The following is a 19,099-nucleotide window of genomic DNA, read 5'->3' on the forward strand; positions in this document are numbered from 1 at the left end:
GTGATCAGTGAGGCCTGTAAAGCCGCCTTATGAAGTATATCAAGCATATTCAATCGTTTTCATTCAGGGTTCAATCATAAACCAAAATCTTAATGGTATTTCTATAAGCTTTTTATAAATTCAATTTATTCATGAACAAAGAAGGCATAATTAGTATCCATACTTCACTCTCAAAATATGTCTACTTTGCCTGCCTAATTAAGATGTAAAATGTAGAACTTGGAATGCCCGAACTTTCAACTATAATCATAGTTTATGAACGTGTGTGCTTTGGGTTCCCTCCCTTTGACTTTACCCATTACCCACCATTGCGCCCATAAAATTCATATATGATTACAATTCCCATATAAATTCCAGACGCACAATGATTCCGTTTCCTTACAGTTAATCCCAAGGGTATTCCTCATTAGCACGGAAACTCTAGGCGTTGTCTGCCATCGGGAGCTAATTGTCTCGTTACCAGACCGGCTTTTCTATGGGCAATTCGATTTAAAATTGCGGCTCTGGGCTTCAAGGATATATTTATGAATCCCAAACACGTGATGTCCCGACCGAAATAAAAAAGGGAAGCAGCGGAATTTGAAAGCAGGATGGGAGGGTGGTGCATTTAAATTAATCACAGTAAAAGCGAATTGCCCAAAATAATGTAATATCCCGTGCAAGGTCCTTTGGGGACTCGCAGCAAACAAACGGAAATCTGTAAACCGTGACGAGACCGAAACCAGGACCATGTGTGTGTGTTTGTGTCCTGATTCGTGGGTGTTACTGTTTCTGTTACTGTTCCCGTTTCTGGGTTTGTGTGCGTGCGGTTGCTCAAATTAAAACAAAGTGTCGTGCGTTTGATGAAAATGTAACGCATTTTGCTCCGGCGCGGAGGAGGCCAACGCACTATGGGGAATTTGGCCGATTTCATGGTATTAATTAATAACTTTTAAACTAAGTAAAATTTTTCGAAACGGTTTTTTTATTATTGTTATAGACACCGATAGGAATGTTTTTAGAAAAATGGGCGTGGCTCCGCCCCTTCCCTGACGAAATATTATTTATTAACTATTAAACTAAACAAGATTTTTCGAAACGGTTTTTTGCATTAGGCTTATGAAGATCGTTGGAAATATTTTTTGGTAAAATGGGCGTGGTTCCGCCCTCCCATTTGGATAAATTAATTAATAACTTTTTAAACAAATAAGATTTGTCAAAACGGTTTTTTTTTATTATTCGCCCTCCCAGGACTAGAAACAATTTTTTTTTATTTCAAATAGAAAAATTGATAAAGTGAAAACCAAATAATACACTAATAAGTTTATCAAATATTTTCATTTTCAAGGTCTTCGTCAGACATAAAATAAAAATCGTCAATTTCATCTCCAATTTTCTCAATTTGATCCTGGCCTTCAAAATTGCACAATAAAAGGCTTAAAACTTCTTAAGGAAGTTCCATACTTTTATGCTTCCGAATTCGCTTCATAGGGTTTGTTGAAGAAATAACAGGATCAGAAGTATCTAAGGCTCTGTTGAAAACATCCATGAAATTATTAACACGACTATGCTTCCGTGGGTTATGCAGTCTATCTTTTTTATAACTTTTTTCGCGTGCTTCCGACGCTTCTTCTCCGAAACAGCCAACGGGAAGTATTGTATTTTCCATAATTTGCCTTGAGTGGACAATAATTTTGTGAACAGTTGCCGTCATTGGCAACCATGGATAACAATCCACAATTTGTTCCCCAGTTTTAAAACAAAATTGTTCAAATTTCTCCAAATCAATTGGCAGTTGACAAGACAAGAAAATGAATATAACTCTTAAGTTCCGAATTTGCAGGCAATTGGCAAACTTCTTCTCAAAAAATTTTTTTTTTCTCTTGCATATCTTCCAGTTACCATTTATATTTAGGCAAAATAAGCTATTCTTTTTCAAATTGTTTTTGTGTTTTACAACATCCATGTTTCTACTTATTTTGCTCGAAATAAAATCAAGAATTGATCTTTCTTGGTTTGAGTTCTTCGTCTTCGTACGCCATACTTCAAAAAGCTCCGCGTTCGAAAACTCGAAGACACCTGACAAAAAACGAAATTACGCAGATTGTGCGCATTTTTGCACATTGAGACAAATTTCCTTTTATTCATAATTAATGGCTCTACGACATATATTAAACTTACACTGTTGCAACGATATGTTTTTTTTGTAAGTCTACGTAAAGTTAATTTTTTTTTTCAAAAAATTACCTTTTAAACCTGTTTTAAAATTGACTAAATATTATTAAGACAGGCACATAGCAAAATATTAGTACACAAAACATTTAATACAAGCCAGTATGATTGTTTTCCATCATAAATTGAATTAATAACTTGTTTAACTTTTAAGTATCGCACTTTCAAAGTAGCTAACCAAAAACTGCCTCTTCTCAAACACGTGCCTTTGGGCTGCAACAGCTGACTTTAACAGTGCAAAGCTTTAAAAGTGCACTGTTTATTAATATTTTTGGTATGGAGTCATATGGAGCCATATGTTTTTAATATGTTTACATAAAAAAAACCCAAATATTTAAACTTTGATAAAATGACTAAATACCATGAAATCGGGCAAATTCCCCATAGTGCAACGCCGCACATAAATGCTAATTGGCTTAAATGTATGCGTACCGTTCTATATACATATGTGTGGGTGTCTATGCTTGAATATTTTGGCATGTGAGCTTCCTACCAATTATATGATGGAAAGGGACCAACTTTTTCCACCAGCCAGGTGTTCAAACTTAAACATTTTATAGTTCGGTTAATTGTCAAAGCCGTGCTGGGACGGCTAGGCAGCCAAAAGTAAAAGGGTGCGTCAAACATTTGATGACTCAATTATTCGATGGTTTTTGTGGCTAGGCTGTTGGTTATTCTGTGGGAATGGGGTTTTTGGTTACATGGAGGGAAAAGTTTCTTTATGAAAGTCTCAATAGAATTCCTGGAAATCATAATATGGTGAAATAATTACCTAAAAATAAACACTATAACTATAACTGTCTGTCTTGTCAAGCTTACTTCTTGAGTTGATTTCTATTTTAGCTTAATCTTAGTATTAAAGCGACTCTAATTGCAATTCTTTTTCGGGTAATTTAATTCGCAATACTCTTTCTTTCGCAGTGTAATCCCTCATTGCCTCAAATGAAGACGAAACCATTTTGGCAGTTGTCGCACTGATTAGCATGACCTCTACGTGATGCCACCCCCACAAATGGGGCGAGGGAGAGGGTGAAAAAAATATATACTCACAGACCCTATAGTACCGACATATAAAAAGAGGCTGCGGGGTGGAACTTTAAGCTGTGGGGAAAATTGAAAACAAGTGAAATAAAGTGATTGGCCATAACATTTGAGTGTACGCGTGCATTTTCCATTCTGGCGAGTTTGGCTTTCTGTACTTTCTGTAGTCTGAATCGTCTTCGCCTTTGTGTGCCCACAATTCTATGCTATTTTTATGTTTATCTGCCTTCACTCCCATACGACTTTATGCTCTTTAGCAGACAATCAACATTGTTGCTGCCGCCACCCCAAATAAGGAAGGCCACCCTCCCCAAGGGGTGACTGAAGTACCGTTTACTGGGCGGACAATGCCCGTGCGAAAAATGCAAATTGCGAGTGGCGGAATGTAGTGAGGGGGCCGGGACACCGCCGCGGCGAATGATGGAATGAATGAGTGAGTGATTGTTGCTTTGAGCCAGACATTTAGAGGCATTTGCGGTGCGGTGTGCTGCCTTTGATAAATAGCAGCGCTTGGCCTAGCCTCGAGTTGGACTCCCTCATATGCCATAATTTATGCAAATTAATTTATAAAAAATAAGAGCCATAAACAGCCATCTATGGACGCGGACATATTTCTCGCGAGTGCCACACTTTTCGCGGAAAAGTACACAAATATAGTGCGTCTTAAAGTAGACTCATTTATATGGCTTTGTGCTTTATACGTACATAATTTCAGGCGCTGACATTTATGATATATTACCTCAAACATACAAAAGTGTATATATTTATGAATAGGCACACGGCAGCCAGATGTGAGAGTTGCCAGGACGACTGACAAATGACTGACTGGCCTTTGGCCTCTGTCTGGAAGTCAGACTCGATGACAGACAAATATTCTTTACACTTCTGACACTCGTCATGTGAATTTGAATAAATTTCTTCTTAACCTAGTGGGCGACCACTTTAAATTCGTTTAGTGTACGCCAAATAATTTTCGGATCCTTCGAAAAAAAATTCTTTTAAAAAAAATTTGTCAAAAGGATTCTATTGCTAATACAAAATGCCCGAAAATACACCGAGGCCATCGGCAAAGTCATCTTCAAAGCCATCTGCAAAGCCAGGTACCAAGCCACTGGTCACCATCAAGCCCAATAGGCCCGGAGTAGCTCGTCCTCCATTGCCAACCCAACATGATAGGGTAATTAATTCTAAATTGAATATCATTATTAAATATGCATAATGGCTAATTGAATGATTAATGATTTAATCTCCTAATGTAGAACTAGACCTATTCAATTATTAAAACCATTTTTAATTTGTTAAATGTTGTAGATACCTAATTATTTAATTTATTCAAAAATTTGTCATATATTTTTCAGATTTGGAAAATAATGAAGATGTAACTAAGGTCAAATTTTTAATTTGGGCAGGTAAAATATCAAAATGGAATTTTTTTCTTAATAAAAAGATTTTTATTTAATTTCAGATTATTTTATGATCATAAAGCAAAAGACTTATCTTATCTGACTTAGCTTATCTAATATTTAATGGTTTTACAAAAAAATGCCTTAGAATTAAATTAAGTTAGTTGTGAATAAAGCTGAATAAAGAGAAAACCTCCCTCGAAAAAATAAACTCTTATATTTCCCAGTCTGGCTGACTGGAAGTCGGAAAATGCGCTTGCGTTGATTTTGAAGAGTTTTGAGGGACTTTCAAATGGGAAAGGACATTTTCTCTTATTAACCTGACTTGCTGAAGCTGTGCTAACATTTTTTAACTTAAGGGTCTCAACTGGCATTATTTTTCTATAAGAGGATTATAGTGCTTGTTAAGTAGTTGCCTTTGGTTATTATCTACAATCTAGATTATTAAAATAATGAGAGAAGCTTTGGGCTTGATATTAAGGAGAAAACCTTCATGTTTGCTGGCAAAGAGGATTTAAATGTTAAAAGACATTTAACTAGTAAGAAAGAAATAGAATAGTAAAAGGTATTATAGTGCTTGTTAAGTAGTTGCCTTTGGTTATTATCTACAATCTAGATTATTAAAATAATGAGAGAAGCTTTGGGCTTGATATTAAGGAGAAAACCTTCATGTTTGCTGGCAAAGAGGATTTAAATGTTAAAAGACATTTAACTAGTAAGAAAGAAATAGAATAGTAAAAGGTGTTTGTAGAATGGTTTCTTCTTTATGAGAATTTATGACTTTATGAGAATAAAGGGTTACTTAGATATTTAATTAATGCGGCGAACAAATGTGTTGCATCCTTCGTTATGACCTGAATAAAAAAAAGCTTGGGATAGGCCCACTTCAGCAGTTCTTCATCTCAAGCGCCATCAAGTCATTGCAATTTAAACCAAAACAAACTCAAACTGCCGAAACGCTCCCTGGCTCGGTTAAATTTTTACTTTCATTCGGGATTGAGTGGAAACGAGCTAAGGACGATGGGCCTGGCACGAGCGAAAAAATCCCCGAGCTGGCATCGACCGAGCGGGCCAAAGGACATTTTGGTGCTCGGGAACGTTTTTGCCAATGCCGTGGCTCAGTTTCGGATTCGTGTCGGAACGTGGCGCAACGGTCTGCTCAAGGATACGCGAAAAATCCGCTGGAGAAGCAAAACGCGGCGCGTGGAACACACAACCAAGGAAAAAAAAAAATAAATAAGGAAAATAAGGCACAACTCTGACACTGTCAGATTTCTAGAGTGTGCTTGTGGGTGCTTGTATGCCATATCGCGCCGGTATAGTGTGTCTGTGTGAGTGTTTTTTGGGGCCGTTTAATTTTATTAGCGGGCCGCGATGCGTCATGAAAATTGCAGGCAAAACACAGAAATACAATAAATGAAAAATTAAATATTAATTAAATTTTTGCATGCGAGTCGAATACGCGCTGGCGAATGCAGCGGTTGTGCGATAAAAGTGCTCGACCGTTGATTGAAATGTTAAATAGATGTTAAAAATTAATGTACTCGCTTGAATTTCGGCCACAGTCTTGCTCCCGGATAAGTCCGACTGAGCCGACGTTGCCCTCGATTCTTTCGCCTGGGCCCCGCACACTTACTGGGTGGGCATCTTCTTGGCCATCAACATCAACATCAAGATCAACAGCAACAGAAACAACATTGTGCCGGGTGTGCGTGTATATGACTTTATTAAAATTTTAAATCCCCCATCGAGAGAGTACATACGAGGCGCGTGTTTTTACACATTGTTTGTGGACTTTCGTAAATACATTTCGCAGTCGCTCCACATTTCCTACTCTTATCGCGATTACTGCACGGAGCGCGCTTACCAATTTGCCAGCTTGCCAGTTAACCAGTTGGCCACTTTGGCACTGCCATTTTGCCACTTTACCACCTACAACCTATAACCTGCAACCTACAACCATCATCCAATCACGACCACGAAAAGTGCGTATAAATATTCAAGTTAATTAAGTCTGATGTGCATATGACAAATCCCGGCTTATGCAAACGGGAAACAACTTTAATTAATAATACCTGCTTGGTAATCTTTAATGTTTTTCGCCTTGTTCTCGATTAAAATGGGCATCTCATGCTGCTGTGGGCGTAAATAAATTCATGAAATCTTTCCGCTTGCTGCACTTAATTGCATTTAACTGGCAATTAATTGCCTTTGAGCCAAGCCTTATGATTGCTTGCTATTTTGTTTGTTCACAACCGACCAGGGGGTCCAAGGATTTCATGTTCTCTGCAGCTTATTGAAATATTTTCGGATTCGATTTCAATTTATTAGATCGCCCAATCATATTTGTAGGCAAATACCACAACCCAAACATAAACAAAGATGCAGAGACTTATGTTGAACAATGGAAAATTCTTTAAGGCAATGATACTGAATAAATTTAAAATATTTTAGATAAATATTTTTAAAAATATGAAAATCATATTGAATTTCAAATACAACAGTCTAAAGGCATTTTATTATAAATATAGTTTTTCTTTAACAAAAGAAAAATTCCATTGGCTCAAAAGAGGCAAATATGTGGCCGAAGAATTATTATGCAGAAATTTATGGCATATTTTTAAGCAAGAGCGTTTGAAGCCAGTTAGTCCAGGCATAAAAGCTCCTTACGGAGATTCAGGAGCCTGGGACGAAGCTGAGATAGGCCCAAAAGACAGGGGGCAGACAATCAGCAAGTGGGCTTATTTATAAAAGCCAGGGGTAAGCTTTTTGGCCAGACAGTTTGGGGTCTGCACTCACCTATCTGCGGCAGAGCACGTTTTATAATATTTATGCATGTCCTTGCCAACAGGAGATGTGCACTCATTGGAGGATGTAGACGGCTGAACGAGAAAAAAAATAAAACCCAACAGACAACGTTGATTTGGAGTGTGTGTAGAGGCACTCTGACATTTGCCAAAAGTAACACTCCAGACTGAAGAGGGCCAGAGGATTCGGATTGCATATCCGTGTGGTAGGCGCATCAGAAAATTACATTTAAAATTATTTTGCTTGGCAGGGACAGAGGCAAACACACAGCTTACAGCCGACTGAGCTAACAGGGAAAACAGAAGTCGGGCAACAGATGCTCCAACAGCTAAATAAAAACAAGGCAAGGAAGGCAAACAAGTGCAGGCTGAAAATACGCACGAGATGGTTGAGTTCAGATGAGATAAAATGGAATTAACCCAAAGGAACAGAAAAGGATTTATTTTTATTTTTAGCAATTTTAATATTGAATTTTTATGAAGAAGAAAGGATAAACAAAAAATACCAGTGCTTAACTCTAAGAAAACTCTTTCATTTATTAGCAAGACAATACTTATAAAATATAGTCTTAGTTTTTATTTGAATTTTGTTTTTAAATTTTTAAATTTGTTTTCTCTTAAACCTTTGATATGCAATGGGTTAAATGTGAGTGGGTGGCAGCTTGCTTAGCAGAAACAACTCAACGCCCACTTGCCTGTTTGCTTGTTTACACAAGCTCAACATTTTTGACAGAGCCACTCGCAGCCAGGGAGGAACATGTGGAGCAGCTGTGTTGAGCAAAAAAAAGATTGATCCTCCGCTGTTACGCAAAACACAACAACAACAAGAGAAACAACATTACGTAATCAAAACCGAAACGATTCCCATGGTCCTTGACTTTTACTTTGAACTATTGCAGTGACCGACGCCGTTTGTTTTGCTTATTCCCCATTTGTTGCTTGCTTACAGCTGTCCAAATTTATTATGGCCAAAACAAATCGGAAAACTTTCTATGCCAACTTGCAGCAGCAACTTCAACGTACTAGTATTTCCCTGTGCACTCGCTCGCCTTCTTGTTTCTTGTTGGCCTTTTGTCATAAAGCTTAACACATAAAAATGTTATTGTCCGATGTGGAGTTGTGTAGCTTATGCTGATTTGTGTTGACCTAGTAAGCTTGCATTGCCAAAAGCAAGAGCACACAAAAAAAAAGGTTACTCCGAACGAAGAATGGAAGTTTTATGGCCGTAAGGCTGATTTAGGATTTCCCATTGAAAGCTTTAAAGTCTCGGAGGTAAAGTGATGGGAGTTGGGGCAAAGACGTTGCATATCGCAGACCAAATTATTGGGTTGCCTCGTAAAATCCTGGCTTACATGGCAGAGTTTTTTTTTGTGAGAGGAAGGGTCAGTGGAGGAATGTGGCTGGTACTTGGTACTCTCTTCACCTATAAATTTAGTCTAACAAATTCCATTCGGGTAAACTCGGGGAATTTCATTTTAGTTGATGGTCTAGCATCTAAAACGTTAGTGAGTTTACTGCGTTTATATAGTCCAGGAGAGTAGTTATTTTCAGAAATTGGTATGAATTTAGTTTGGCCAAAAAAAATTCAATAAAAATTCTTGCTATAGAATAACAATTTATTGATGAAATTGCTGTTTTGTTATAAAGTAAATGAAAAGCGTTCACTTTTTTCATATTTCTTGTCTTGACCAGCTTTAATAAATAGCTTTAAATAAATTCAAATGATTAAGAATTCGAAGTGAAAAAGTTGTTAAGCTGAAAATAAACAAAAAGTAGCTTAATGGCAGCACTTAACCCTTATCGAGTCTGAAGTTAACCTGTAATTGAGGCACTCGAACAGTTAACTCCCAATAAGCTCGAGGAGAACGTTTCGAGCGGTTCACTCTCGTTGGGAATAACACTTCATTTGCCAAACCAAACTGGCCAACAAAAGCCGTCCGGCCGGCCGGTTGGAGTTTGCCCAAAGTTTTAACTCTTATCTGTTGTCTATCAGGAAATTTTATGCGATTTTGTTTACCTATTTTAATGAGTGCCGAAAAATGCTCGTACAAAGCGCCGACGAGCGCTGGACTCTAAAGGAGACGGAAGAGCACACAAGCTGGTGGGAATAAGCCCGTGCGCAAAACCAGGCCAAAGCAAACAGGACGAAAAGGACGAAAATTTATGCAAAACTCAAAAAAACAAACGGGAGTAACGGGCCAGGCGTTCCCTTTAAACAAAAAAAAAAAAACGCTCTCGGAAAATACGATGCATGAGGCCATCCATGTCTGTAATGAAAGTGCGAATGTGTTTGTGTTAGCTTGTGTAGAAATGGCGTGTATTGTATCAAATTTAAATGCACAACAGTATAATAATGAATTCTTTTGTTTGTATTTGCATCTGTACGTTGGAAGAACCAAAAATACAAAAACTCAAAAAACAAACCAAACCAAACCGAGCCGAGTCGAAGCGAAACGAAACGAAAAAAACAAAAGCATTGCAGGACGAAAGAACACACGTCACAGAAGCAAATAAAATTTCGTGTTGCTGCAGAAAATATATTTACAGCTGCGGAGATGAAAAGGCCAGATGGAAATTAAGCTTATATGGAAATTAATGTGTGTACAATGAAAAGTTTTTGCTGCTCCTGCACGTGTCCGACAAACGAAAATTTACTCGCAACAGTCAGCAGTTGAAATGCAAAAAAGAAGGATTCTTTCTGAACAATAATGTCGATGTAAATGGCAAATAATGTGAGATGGCCAGTTTGGCACAGGAATAACCTAACTATCATTATAATTATATATACCTTAATAATGGGTATAATAAGAGATGTAATTGGGTTTTAAAGTACATATATATTAAATTCTGGTAACAAAACTTGCTTCTAAAAGTTTAAGCTCAGAAGCATCGCCCCAGATGTATTTTTTTGATTCCATGTTTGAAATTAGTTTCTTTTGAGCTCTGCATTTTTTTTGGTTGGCTAATTGCACGCCTTTTTGTGTGGAAATGCAAAAAAAAGCAATTAAACCTTTGTATTCGCCTGTGAAGGTTGTTCTCATAATTGCATGGCTAAGAGCACAAAGCAAGGAATTCGAGGAAAATTATAATTTCAAGCTCTAATAACGCGGCAAGGTGTAAGCTAACGAAAAACACTAAGTGAAGGCGATGGCCCGGAGGCGTGCCGCGGGTTAAGTATAACTCAAGTCGAAGTCGAGGTGGAGACGAGCTAAAAAAAAAAGGGTCCAAGTGGACTGTGGAAAATAGATCTCGGGGCAGGTGTGTTTTTGGAGGTGGAGAACAGTTTTATGGTTTTATGGAAAAATCCTGGCAGACTTATCGGCGCCGAGCGAACTTCTAATAATAGCTGCCATATCATCTAACCTGGCTGCCCTCGTCCAATTCCCATCAATAAAACATTGGGGAAGGCGGGATTTCAGGTCATCAGTTCAAGCTGCAAACCATTAGCCTCTGAGGTTAAATTTAGCTTATTCCCGAGGCTTTATGTGGCCGCAAACGGCAGAAAACAACAAGCCAAAGTTCCCCTCTAAATTTTGCAGTACAAATAAAAGTAAAAGCAAATAATGCACAGCAAACATTTCATTTAAACAATCAACGTCAATGATCTGTAAACAACAATGAAAAGGGTTTTTACTACCGCCGAGCATTCCGTTGGAGGCGTGTGCATGCATATATCATACACACTAGTCAAGGAAAAACTCACACAAGGAAGCACTACCCTGCACACCCACACACTTACACACAAGGACATTCGGCCATTGGGTTGGGCATAAACACACACTTTTAAAACACATCAAGTATACGCCCGGTGGTGCGGGATGTGTGAGAGTGGGGATCAACACATTTGATATGAAGGTAGCTCGCGGGTTACTTTCGGTCTACAAACCGTGAAAATGTTTTATTCAGCAGCAAGCAAACCAAACTAAATAGAACGAAAAAAAAGAAATAAGTTTACCGACAAGCATACTCGGCCCTATCACACCTAAAAAAAGTTTTGAAGTTTTTCTTTTCTGGCTTATAATTTAAAAATAAATAGAAATTGAGAAGCTTGTGCCTACTACTAGAATTTCAAGGAAACGTCCCCATCAACTTTATTGATGTTCTAATTTATTAAAAGTTCTTGAGAAGAAAACAATTTTTAAAAGTGCATCCCAGAGATAGCTGGAACAGCATCCACATCCACAAAAAGTTTTTGCCTTCGATGTTTTGTTGTGCAGCATATATATGTGTATAATTTTTTGTGTTTTCAACTCTTACACATGCGGCTTACGAACAAGAGCATGAGCATAATGTGACTCCAGCAAAAATAAATAAACCGAAGCGCTAAAAGCATTTGCCACAGGCAACTTCTTGGCTCCCATAGGTGAGAAACCGCTGAAGCTGCAGGAGCTCAAATAAATTGTCCATTCTCCTCGCTAATTATGCACGAACACTAGCCTAGAGCAGCTTTAATTTTCACTATCCCCACGTTGTGTTTAATTTTAAGTGGCAGTCAAGAATGTAATTCTGGCTGGCTTTCTAAGAGCGCCTGCAACGGCACACATGAGACTCGAAGCCATGGAAAATTGACAAACAAGTTCTGGGCCGCTCACTTAACACCAAGACAAACACGTGTTTACAACACAAACACATATGCACGAGCAGGGCACGAGCAGTCCTAGCAGAGCCTTGGAGAAGTATCTGCCAGACAAAGTCTCAGGCTGATGACTACATCACAAAATGCTCAAGTAATTATTAAGTGGTTCCCTCTCTGCGGTAAATGAGTATGGGCCTGGGCTGCATGGTAGCACTTTTCTCTACTTTCGGTCCTAAGTATATGCAAGAGTGTGGCGTTTTTTGCTCCTCGGGGCGTATGCGCAATATTTTTGAGGGCACAAGTCGCAGCCACATTGTCAACAAACTTGAAGGATTATCAGAGTCAACAAATGTTATGGCAACGCAGGACAGACTGGCTGCCGGCCTGGCTGGTTGGCCGGCTAGCAGGAAAACTTGTCGACTTGGCCAAGATGCCCACTAAACTATTCATATATGCGTTTGCGGCACAAACATTTGCTTGGCCAAATTCAATTTCATCTGCAGCCCTCTAGTTTTCGCATCTTCCTTCGTCTTGGAATAATAATTTAATTTTGTTGTAAATATTCTTGCGGTCATTTGTTTTAAATTCAAATTAAATTTCATTAATTTATTGAAGCCATAAATTGGCAGTGAAGATATTTTGGGTGAGCCTTTAGCCAATTCGCATTCTCAATTACATCGCTTTCACACATACAGGCATTTTAAAAAGACCCGCAGAGTGTGCGTAGGCATGTCCTGGCATACAGACCGTTCCTGAAATTAGTACTCGTTTTAATTGAGTTTGTTAATAATTCAGTAATGGCCACTACATTCCGTCGGTCTCGGGGCCAGAGAGCTTTGGCCACATTCGGATTCAGGGCCGAATGGCTACATCATGGCAGCTGCCAGCCAATTTCCTGCTGCCACATATCCACAAATATTCAAATGTAACTGCAGTGCCATTCTCCATGTTCTTGCTAGTGTGCGATGTATGTATGTATGTAAGTGTAGGAGAGTGTTTGTGTGTGTGCGTGAGAAAAACTAATTAACTAGTTTTGCATTTGGCTCATTTCATTTGGCTGCTCGCAGAGTGCTTTTTATGATTTTGATTAATTTTCAGCCATAAATATTTATGCAGCTTTATTATTCTACTCTGAGCTGAGCAGTCGGCCAGCTAAGGGTATTTAGTTTAACTGAACTTCCGCTCTGAGCCGAGTTAGATGCTTACCACTAGAATCCGACACAAACAACGCACCAGGCCATAGCCGTAGTCTTATGCCTAGCCCAAGCCAAAGCCAAGCAACCAGGCCAGCAAGGCAGGGCCTTTAATGTTTTCCGGGTCAGTCGCAGTCACTCACTTCCCTTGAGCTCGTTGTCGGCACTTTTGTTTGTCAGCATGGACGATGACACCGCCAGACGGAAGGACAGGCAGACAGACCGACACCCCGACGGGGCCGAAAGGACGAAGAAGGCGAAGCGGTTCACCAGGCCAGAACGGAACAGAAAGGCTCCAGCAAGAGGCCAGAAAACAGGGGACAGGCCACGCCAGAGCCTCTGGCTGCGCTTTTTACATGAGCATCACCATTGAGAGAAACAAATTATATTTTTTAGCTAATGAAATATTTAATATTTCAACTAAAACAAAATAATAACACACGCTTTAAAGTATTATTGTTAATTAATAGGGTAACCTAACACAAAAGCCTTGCAAACCTTCTTATTAAGAGATTTGTGTCATAGCTAACATATTTTCTCGCAGTGCACATCAGACAAAGCCGCCCTTCCGTCCGTCGCTTTGCTGTGCACTTGGGCGACTAAGCTGCATCAGCTCACTGGGCAGCAGCTGCGCCTCAGGAGCCGCTCCCGCATCCACAGTTGACAAATAAGCACGGGCCAGTGGGAGAGGTGCTGCCGACTGCCGCCCACTTTTCATGCGGACAAATTGAGCAGGACATTGAATTGTCAACCAGGAGCTACGCAGCAGCCCTTGACGGACAGGACGACAGAGGGACAGACGGCCAGAGCCGACCTCTCCCCTAATCCCCCAAAGCCCCAACTTTTAACTCGCAACTCCAGCGAAAAGTCGCTGTCGCTCTGCGGGGGGTTGATTATATTGTTGACGTTGATGTTGATGAAGCATGATTTGGATTTTCATCCTTATTGCATTATACTTAAAAACTATTAGCGGCTGGTCGGCGGATCCGCTGGCTGCTTTTTTCGTTCTGCCATTTTAGTGTTAACCAGTTTGGCTCTACTTTGGCTATATTAAATTTGAACTTCCACTCTAAATAAAAATATAAAAATATAAAACCTATTTCATTAAAATAGAATATTTTCTTTCTATGTTAGATAACTTCTAGTACTATTTTTTATTTTTATTTATTTTGTATTTTGCTGACAGAACTTCAGGACGGCACTCCACCATAACTACTTCCGAGCTGGAGTTTCTGTTTCGTTGGGCGGCCTGTTAAGTGATTTATGTGATTAGTCGCGACGTTGAGCTTAATGCAGAAGAATGATGCTGTTAAAAAATTGAGAAATCAAATGATTTCGCAGCCCTTGGCCAGCTTGGGCAGCGCTCAACGCGATAATTTATGTGCTGATAAAAAGTGGCACTCAAGTCGACTACAAAACGCTCGTTAGCATGTATTGTTCCTTTGTATATAAATTTAACCAGCCAGAAAATAATGCCCAAATAGACAAATGGTCCCGGTCCTACTTGGGCCCAGTCCCGCACCCAATCCGGAGAACGGCGACTTATCTAGCAGTTGCGCAGCTTAGAGCAGAAAATCTTGATAATGGAAAATTTATTAATCCCATCAACGACAACAATAACAATAAAATGTAAACAAATGACTGACAGCGACCAGAAGCTGTTTGGGGGAGCTGTTAGTCCTGGCCTAACCCCTTGGTGCCTTATTGAGGTGTTGCATGACATTCGAGTTCATTGATACAAATCAAAATCAGGCATTAGAGGATTTTTATTGCAGCACAACAACTATGAATTACGGCCCGAAAGAGTCCTTATCGAATCGCTAGCTGCCCATCTCGGTGTTTGGACAGGAGTGATTTTTATTGAAAACACGCAATGGTGGCTGGCCATTGTTTGCCTTTGATTTCCATTCACCATTCACCAGACACCTAGCTTGGAACAATGAAGTTGATACACCGTATTAGGCTGTCAGTAATAACTCAATTGGGAAGATCGATGGCACTTGATAAGCCAAGACCAGGCCCATCCAAGGATTCCTGCGTTTTATTGTGGCGTTAATTTATGCCATCGCCATCGCCACCAAAAGCGTCTTTTGTGGCTCAATAGTTTGGGTGATTATCAACACAAACGTTTTATTGCACTCCAGGTATAGGAGGAATATAAGTATAACTGAGTGCCTGGGCGTCTATGGCATGATTAGTATAATCGGAGGGCCAATTAATTATGGCAAACGAAATGCGGGCCAAAATATCTTGACACCCTGCAGTGTGCCATGCGGGGCTGCAAAAACCAATTTAGCAAGTGTCAAAAGTGGGCAATTTACTTGCTACTCTTGGCCTTTTTCGCCGACTCCAGTATCCCCCGATTCCCAACTCTCTAACTCCCCGAGTCTGTCAACAATGAAATCGGTGAAATTGGCTGGAAGTCCATCAAAACCCGCCTTGCGATGCGAACGGAAACAAAGTTGAAATGAAATGAAACTTTCCCAACTAATAGAAATGTTATTATTTGTCTGGGGGGCCCCCTTCAGTCAAATGAAATATGGCATGAGGCCCTGGCATGGGGGCAACAAAAGTTGAGAGTTTCCAAAGACTATTTGTTTGTTTGTTTATTGAATGCAAGTTCTTTTTGTATTTCTTTGGTAAATCAACAATTTGCTTGGCTTGAAACTTCATTAATTAAATAGCATATCCGATCGAATATTGATTTATGATTCCACTATAGATTCCCGCTCGTCCTTGACCAGTTCAAGCTGTTCATCCAACAGCAACGAGTAATCCCTTTCATTACCCTCTGAGATATTGAACTTTGCCACTAATTAACATTCGCGCGTCCCCATTCCGTCCCACGCCTCTGGGTCTCATCACGCACTTCAAGTTGCGACTTAACTTTTCAGCGCAGAATTTATACAAAGTCATCTGGGGCTATGGGGCAGGATGAGGAGGTGGCATCCACCACCTTCCTGGTTACTGGTTACTGGTTCGAATTCGAAATAATTTAGTTACCACCTTCGCTCGCCTGCAATCGATGGTGGCTGTCGGAAACTTTAAAACTTTCCCCAACTGTTTGCACAATATCGCATGTTGGCAGTTCGGCAGCAACGGCTTCTACTGGGCTGGGCCCAGTCACCCACCCACCTTAACTCTAGACGACATTTCGGACGCTATATTATTACAACAGTTCATCAAACTCGGAATCGATACACTAGAGAAAAGTAACGAAGTCTAACTAGATGGTTTACTATAAATAAATCCTAAAAGCATTGCAAATATTCCTGACCACCATTCCTCCTTAGTTTCAGAATATTTAAATTTCATAGGGATTATTAAATAAATTCAAATTATTGTATTTTTTTTAGTGTATCGAACTATATTTATAGGAAGGTATCGTTGTCGAAGCCAACGTCGCCGCTAATGTAGATGTAAACGGGTAGCCCCTGGGACTTACTTTTATCAAACAGCCCATTGGGTATTTGGGCTGGAGCTTTGGTAAACTTTGCTCCGACTGCTTACCAACATCACTCTCCCTGGGCCACTGCCTCCCCCCTCATTTCTGTCCACCTGGGCTCACCTGGCGGTTTGGGGCCTTTAGTCGCAGAAAGTTTTCGCTTTCGATTTGGTGCTGCCAGTTCCCATTCCGGTGCCAGGCCGTGGCCAAAACGCAAATTGTTGAAAGTTTGCACTAAAGTCGTTGATTTCATAGCTGAGAGGTGAGCTCAACTCGTTCAGAAAGTCTGCCAAAGTAGTTGACGTGAATCGACGGAAGGAGGAGTTCGGAGGTCGGGCGAGTTCGGGGCTTCTGGTGCTTCTCCTGGGCCACGTGGGGATCCTGGGACCAGGAAGTAGCCAGCAAGGCACGTAATTGAGTAAAGTTGCTGCGGTGCAAAATGCCAGCCGATCCACTTGAAGCCCGAACGGCAATGTTTCGATATATTGCGTCTGGCAGCCATTGCGCGACAATGAAAACTAACAATAACTTCCATATCATGGCGTAGGCTTCCATTGCCTTGCCAGGCAGAAAGCCTAAAATCATACGCCGTTCCCCGGGGATCTGCAAGTACAGCAAATACACTCGAACAGTCGACAGACGCTCCTGGGCTTTTTAATTGTCTGCCCCAAAGTGTGTGCGGCAAACAGTTGTGGTCAGTGAACTGATGATGAATTAAATTAAGGGATTTAAGAAAACGACAGCATTTTGAAGAAAGGAAATATTCTTATTTAAAAAGATTTTTTTCTGAAGTTAATCATAAGCTATTGTTTAGAGTTGCTACTATTTTACTCGCAGTTGTGTGTCCATATATGTATATGGGTGAGTTCTGCAATGGCATCCTTAGGGCTTAGCTGTGTGTTTTTTCCTGCCGAGTGTAGTTGCGCTTCAATTTATGACATTTTGACAGCAGTTGTTGCAGTTGAATCCGGAATATGCTCTCTTGAGTAATCGCACGGCCTTTTCACTTAGAAACGCGCAATTTTGTATATTCAAAAGCCTGGACTGGGAATACGGTGAAGATATTAAATATTCACGAGAAAGAATCTAAATTTAACTGGATGAGCTGAGACCTAAACAAAGCCTCGCGAGATTCCCAAAGAATTCAAACTTCTAAGTGGAATAATGAATTTAAAATTGAAAAGGGAAATTAGATACCTCTGCGGTAATTGTTGCCGAAAGCCAAAAAGAAAACTGATGGACAGCAGAGGGCCAAGAGAAACTGTATTAAATTACCCTTTACAGTATTTTATCTAAAAGGCTTTCAAATATTTTTGTTTTATTTTTACAGGAAATAACAATAGTTGTTTTATTACTAAGTATATATAAATGTATTGTTTTCAATATTCAATTAATACAACTGTCATATGGATTTATGAATGTGACAAAAGAGTTATTCAATGAAGGCATTAATAGATATTTTCAATGCTTTTGGTAAACCGGTAATTAGCGTAAAATATCTCATGCTGAACAAATACATTTATCAAGCGATGCAATTATAATTTAATAGCATTTTAACAGATGAGCTGTTCGAAACCCTATTTGGCCCCAGAACATTCCATTACTTAAACTTTAGTCGCCGCCCAACTGGGGATTTAGAAGCCAAGGCAGCTGAAATTAGAACACCCACGTACTGGCTGTATTTGCTCCGAGTGTTTGAGGAGGAAATGCTGACACACACAAATACAGGGAGTTAGCTATTAAACATATTTGACTTACCGTCGAAGTGAGCAAAGAACACACACACTCAGGGATATACGTTCTTGTTGTCAGCAGTGGCGCAACTTCGGCTTTTTTGTGGCCAACAATGGCGGTTCGTACTAACAATGGAGATTTAAATTAAAGGGATTGTCATGGAAAAGATTAATGGATAAGGGTAGAGCATCAAGATATTGCTTTGAATATTTTAAAACTTAAAAATATATTCAATAGAAGCAGGTATACTTAACTCAAGAGTTTTTATAAGAAATTATTTAAGATCAAGAAAAAACCAATAAGGATATGTGAACCTGAGATGTATCATAGAATGTATATTACGATTTCCTTAATTATAATTATATAACTCATACCCTTCTATCTATCATTTGCTTGGATCTAGGAGTTAGCAACACTGTGTGGATGCTGAAGGATTTGGCCCTTGTGCGGGAGAGGGTGTTGTTGTATGATAATAATTCAACAAATTGTTGTTTAACAAGGAGCGACAGCCACAGTCACGCGACACCCCGCGTCCCGATCCTTTCGAGCGTTCCTCGTGTTAATCGCTTTATATGCAGCGGAGGCAGCGGAGGGACCGAGTCGTAGGAGGGTTTCGGGCGATGTCTTGTTTTAATGCATTGCTTGTGTGAGAGATCCTGAGGCAATACACACGCACAGCTGCCGAAATA

General features: G+C 39.7%; 2 protein-coding genes across 2 annotated transcripts in view; both read left to right on the forward strand.

The window, feature by feature from the left end:
* Positions 1 to 4,152: 4,152 nt before the first annotated feature.
* Positions 4,153 to 4,868, forward strand: LOC108129452 (uncharacterized). Its single transcript, XM_017247431.3, has 3 exons — positions 4,153 to 4,429; positions 4,611 to 4,661; positions 4,718 to 4,868. The coding sequence occupies exons 1-2, from the start codon at positions 4,292 to 4,294 to the stop codon at positions 4,632 to 4,634; spliced, it is 162 nt and encodes a 53-aa protein (XP_017102920.1). The 5' UTR covers positions 4,153 to 4,291; the 3' UTR covers positions 4,635 to 4,661; positions 4,718 to 4,868.
* A 799-nt stretch (positions 4,869 to 5,667) lies between these two features.
* The window catches only part of side-III (sidestep III), an 87,245-nt gene continuing 73,813 nt past the window's right edge, over positions 5,668 to 19,099 (forward strand). The window contains exon 1 of the mRNA XM_070280845.1: positions 5,668 to 6,640. The gene's annotated coding sequence lies outside the window, so the exon portion shown is untranslated. The remainder of the gene's footprint in view (positions 6,641 to 19,099) is intronic.

This window comes from Drosophila bipectinata, chromosome 3R, assembly GCF_030179905.1.
Source record: "Drosophila bipectinata strain 14024-0381.07 chromosome 3R, DbipHiC1v2, whole genome shotgun sequence".
NCBI lineage: Eukaryota > Metazoa > Arthropoda > Insecta > Diptera > Drosophilidae > Drosophila > Drosophila bipectinata.

Coding starts and splice junctions, on each gene's coding strand:
- LOC108129452 (XM_017247431.3), top strand. CDS start 4,292: ATGCCCGAAAATACACCGAGGCCATCGGCAAAGTCATCTTCAAAGCCA. Junction 4,430..4,610: donor TGCCAACCCAACATGATAGG/GTAATTAATTCT, acceptor TATATTTTTCAG/ATTTGGAAAATAATGAAGAT.